The sequence below is a fragment of the Sinocyclocheilus grahami genome, unplaced genomic scaffold (assembly GCF_001515645.1).
Source record: "Sinocyclocheilus grahami isolate Dianchi unplaced genomic scaffold, SAMN03320097.WGS_v1.1 scaffold13.1, whole genome shotgun sequence".
Lineage (NCBI taxonomy): Eukaryota > Metazoa > Chordata > Actinopteri > Cypriniformes > Cyprinidae > Sinocyclocheilus > Sinocyclocheilus grahami.
The window spans coordinates 545,157-550,431 of record NW_015505192.1 but is presented as its reverse complement, the minus strand read 5'-3'; the positions used below and the strand labels follow the sequence as shown (position 1 = coordinate 550,431).

The following is a 5,275-nucleotide window of genomic DNA, read 5'->3' as shown; positions in this document are numbered from 1 at the left end:
TTTGTCCAGGTGATGTCTTTCCTCACCGGGGCCGAAGGGGGATGTCTGGGCATGTAGGGGTGAATGGGCCGCTGGTATTCTGGAATTGGTAGTAAGTGTCTCGGTGATGCTGGACTGCGGCCCAGGGCTGCATCCTTTAGGGTCTTTGCAAAAATACGCACTCCGTCTTTGTGTAGGTGGAGTCCATCATACAGGTGTTGGAGGCCGATGTGGTGGTGGTGGGCCAGGTGTACATTGGGGAGCGCAGAACAGCCACGGGAAATTTCAGCATTGATGCTGTAGATGATGTGTGGGTGTGTGTCTTGTCTTGGGAGAAGCGTGGAGATTATGATTCGGGATTCTGGGAACGTTTTGCTGGTGATTTCTGCCATTTTCCTCACAGCATCAACAGTATTGTTGCGTAGCGAGTGAAGGTCGTTAGTCCCAGTGTGAATGATAATACATGAGGGGTGTCCTGTGACGTCTCTGATGATCTGGTGGGCATGGCCTGTTGTGCTACATCACTTTGAAGTGACTTTTTGGTGTGAGAAGAGTTTCTGAGGGTCCACAAACTTTCCATTAGAGTCCATGAGGAGAAGAACATCTGGATCAGGTTCTGGAGCCTGGGCGGGTGGTTGCTGCATTGCTGCAGGTGTCTGTGTGTTTGTTGTAGGTACGCTTTCTGTGTTTGTGTAGTTTGGTTTGTCTGTAGTTATTGTAGTGTTGTAGTGAAGTGTGTTGTCTTTTGTGTTTTTCTGTAACTGTTCTCTCATCTCTTGCAGCTTTCTGGAGAAGTTCTCTTCTTTTTTCTCTGTGTTCTCCTCTAGTTTGCATAGCTGTAAGCGGAGAGTTCGGTTTTCTTCTTGCAGTTCTCTGAGAGCTCTTGTGAGTTCAGTGATGGAAGAGCTGGTGTTGTTCTTCAGCTGCTGGAGTTCATCTTTGAGCTCATGGATGTAAATGTTTGTGTTAGTGTCTGAGAGTTTTGCTTGAGTGTGTTCTCTGAATTCAGTAAAGTCCAGTTCTAGTAGGGCTAAACTGTCTCTCAGTTGACGTTCAGATGGTGAAGGTGGAGGATTCACTGGGCCTTCCTCCTCAGAGTCTGTGCAGTTCACATGAGTCTCGTCTCTCTTCTTCTCTACTCTGGCCTTCAGCAGGGGGAAAATCTCCTCAAATGAATTTAGGCTTGCTTCATTGCCTTGCAGTAGGAAGGTGCCTTTAGTGTAGTAGGTTATAGTGAGAATGGGGTTGTCTGTGTCTAGCATTTCAGCTTCACAAATAGTTAGTCTTCCACCTCGGCCTATTCCTTCTTTAAATACATGCTTGTATTCCTCACAGATGGCCAGTTTCCAAGCACTAATCATAGTGGTGTAGAAAATTAAGTTGTTCTTGATTCTTTTCGCATTGAGTTGAATGTAGTCAGCATACAGAACATCAGGATCTCTCTCTCTCTCTCTCTCTCTCTCCCTCTCACAGTTACTAATCAAGACAACACACTGCTTCTCGCCTCTCCCCCTTTTCACAGATGGCCAGTTTCCAAGCACTAATCATAGTGGTGTAGAAAATTAAGTTGTTCTTGATTCTTTTCGCATTGAGTTGAATGTAGTCAGCATACAGAACATCAGGATCTCTCTCTCTCTCTCTCTCTCTCTCCCTCTCACAGTTACTAATCAAGACAACACACTGCTTCTGGCCTCTGCCCCTTTTTGAAAAAGGCTTTTTTCTAATTTGTCTGAGGCATCAGTCACACTGTACACGCTTGATTAACAGTGAGCTGAGATAGATAGATAGATAGATAGATAGATAGATAGATATAATAGATAGAGCATATATAAAAAAGGGAAATATCAGTCAGACATACTATTTAGGTAGAAGGAAAATAGGCTTAAATTATCACTTATGCATCTACAGAAAGGAAGTATTAATTAACTAATTTACCGGTATCTATTTTATTTATGTCTGGCCCACTTAAATTACCAGCATGAAAAGCAGCCCTAGGACAAGGTTTTTAAATCTTAGATGCTACAGACCCCTAAATATGATCATCCTCATGCAAGGGGTCCCATTATAAAATTGAAAAGGCATCTATATACTGTATAAACTGACCCAGTTTATAATGTGAAAATTAATATTATAAATATGGGTAAACTATTATTTGGAAAATATTTATTTTCATTTGCATTACATTATTACGTTTCTTTTTCTAAAACACTGTACCGTCAGATGTAGTATTTATTTATTTATTACATTTAAATTACTTATTTTAATATTTTTGTTTATTTTAGTCAAATGTATTTATTTATTTAGTTAAATCTTATTTTTTATTATCTAATCATTATCTATTATTATCTACATTTTTTACGCTGCTTTTCTCAGAATTGATTTCATGGACCTCTTTATACCAAAGTTCCTTTCTATTGTTTATAGTCCCATGACTTAAAAAACTTTTTTACGTTTTGCTTTTGTCAGATTTTGCAATTTTTAATGCACGATTTAGTACGCAATTATATACATATTTTGAAATTGTTGAGTGTACTATAACTATCACGCACACCCCCCAAATTCTAGGAAAAAGACCCGATTTGTCAACAAGCAGTAAGTACAGCAGACAGAAGCCCCTCACTGCAGAACACGCCGCCTGTACGTACTGCGTCGACGCACATACGTCAACACGCCCGGCCGGCGATGATTGGCTGGCGGGTAAATTTGAAACGCAACTCCTCGAGACGCTAACGTTAACAACATACCCCGGTAAACCAGTTTGAAGCTGTTGTGCCTGGGAACAAATATTTTTAGGTTCTAGTTTTGAATCACATTGTTTCACGCACAAGGCTGGAAGTCTACACAAATCCGTAAGTTAAAATATCGGACGACTTGCTGTAATGAATCAATGTTTGTAAGTTAGTGTTTGTAAGATACATGCTAGTGTGTATTTCTTTTCAAAGGATTTTAAGTTACTAATATTTAATCTCGTCACTTTACTATGCACTTTTACTCTTAGATTTTTGGTATTATTGTTTTTATCATCATTATTTTATATATTTTATTCAGATACATATTCATATTAATTATTTGGCCACGCCCCAAATATTATGTAATGCACGATTTAGTACGCAATTATATACATATTTTGAAATTGTTGAGTGTACTATAACTATCACGCACACCCCCCAAATTCTAGGAAAAAGACGTTGTCAACAAGCAGTAAGTACAGCAGACAGAAGCCCCTCACTGCAGAACACGCCGCCTGTACGTACTGCGTCGACGCACATACGTCAACACGCCCGGCCGGCGATGATTGGCTGGCGGGTAAATTTGAAACGCAACTCCTCGAGACGCTAACGTTAACAACATACCCCGGTAAACCAGTTTGAAGCTGTTGTGCCTGGGAACAAATATTTTTAGGTTCTAGTTTTGAATCACATTGTTTCACGCACAAGGCTGGAAGTCTACACAAATCCGTAAGTTAAAATATCGGACGACTTGCTGTAATGAATCAATGTTTGTAAGTTAGTGTTTGTAAGATACATGCTAGTGTGTATTTCTTTTCAAAGGATTTTAAGTTACTAATATTTAATCTCGTCACTTTACTATGCACTTTTACTCTTAGATTTTTGGTATTATTATTTTTATCATCATTATTTTATATATTTTATTCAGATACATATTCATATTAATTATTTGGCCACGCCCCAAATATTATATATGGCTGAAAAGCCAAACAGTGGCATGTATTGTCGCGAGATACTAGCAATAATCATATGCCAACTTCAAATAAAGTTGCTGGGTCTTAGAACGATATAACTAACGTTAACGTTAGAAGCAAAATAAATCTGCCTAGCTAGTTATATGAAATGGTGCACACACTTAAAATGTTTTTCTGCAATGCAGGAGGACATGGAGACTGCTGTGATCAATCTGCACAGCATTTTTAATAGCCTGCAGGCACAATTTGATGTTCTCAATGAAAGCATTGAGCCCCGTAAGTACTGGTTGTGGCTTGAAAAATGTAAATAAAATGCATTCATTCACTAAATATTCACTGCCATTCTTTATCTCATTGTCAGAGTTCATTCAGATGGCCTTGAACTTTGAGGACAGCCGTCGTAAATGGCTGAGACGCGAGCAGGAGCTAAATGCATGTAAGGAGGTGCTCACCAAGGCCGAGACGGAGCGAGGAGCTCTGGAGATCAAGCTGAAGCATGCCCGCAACCAAGTAGATGTGGAGATCCGTCGGAGACAGAAAGCTGAGGCTGACTGTGCCAAACTGGTTTGTAGGCCTCTTTTTGCATGTTGCTTGTGCTGTGGACCTGTTCTCTGAATTTTAAGCTAAAACCAAATGTTTTCTTCTACTCTGCAGGACCGTCAGATCCAGCTCATCCGGGAGCTGTTGGTGTCTGAAGGTTCCAGTAACAGCATCCAGTTAAATGAGGAGCAGCGGTCAGCTCTGGCCTTTCTGAATGCCCGTTCCCAGAATCCTGCAAACCTCAACACTAGCCGACGGTAAGAGAAAGAACATGAAACCACATTATCAACCCATTTTACTTCTGTAATATGCTGGGTTTCTGAGAAAACCTGGTTATTCTTTAAGAAATCCTTCAGGATTTGATTGGAATCATAAAGCGTTAGATCAGGGTTTTTCAATCTTTTAGATGCCACGGAAAACAAATATGATCATCCTTTTTAATGGACTAATTATAAGGAGATAATTACATGAATGTCATAAAGACCAAATAGATGGTTTTTATGATTGAATTGTTTCGTACTGCTGTAGGCTGTAACTTGTCTTTTACTTTTACTTTACTTTTAGTCATTTAGCAGACGCTTTTATCCAAAGCGACTTACAAATAAGAAAAAGTAATTAAAACTAAAAGCTAAAACTCTATATATACTATATATATATAATTAAATTAAATAAAAATAACAAATGCATACAACAACATTTCAAAACTAAAACATTTAAATGAAAACAAAAAAAATAAAGCTAAAAACTATTCAAAATATTAAAAGTTAATTTAAAAATTATTAATTTAAAAATAATAATGATTCTAACATAACACTAAGCCAAACACCAAAAAACAACTACATATGTGTATGTACAGCCACACACATATACATGTACATATATATAAATACATTCAATATATATATATATTTCATTTCCATTTTGTATGTTGAAGTACTGAAATAACTCAAATTAAATAAAACTAAAACTTAATAAAAAACCTATATAGACAGAATAAAAAACTAATAAAATGACAACATTACTACAACTGTAACTAAAACTAAAATAGATAAC

The 5,275-nt window shown here is 38.0% G+C and overlaps 1 protein-coding gene across 1 annotated transcript in view; it reads left to right on the top strand.

Moving 5' to 3' along the window:
• The first annotated feature begins 2,746 nt into the window (after positions 1 to 2,746).
• LOC107599350 (rac GTPase-activating protein 1-like) overlaps positions 2,747 to 5,275 on the top strand; it is a 10,313-nt gene continuing 7,784 nt past the window's right edge. Inside the window, exons 1-4 of the mRNA XM_016290919.1 lie at positions 2,747 to 2,828; positions 3,868 to 3,958; positions 4,044 to 4,246; positions 4,337 to 4,479. Coding sequence (XP_016146405.1) covers positions 3,874 to 3,958; positions 4,044 to 4,246; positions 4,337 to 4,479 — 431 coding nt within the window. The 5' untranslated portion in view covers positions 2,747 to 2,828; positions 3,868 to 3,873. The remainder of the gene's footprint in view (positions 2,829 to 3,867; positions 3,959 to 4,043; positions 4,247 to 4,336; positions 4,480 to 5,275) is intronic.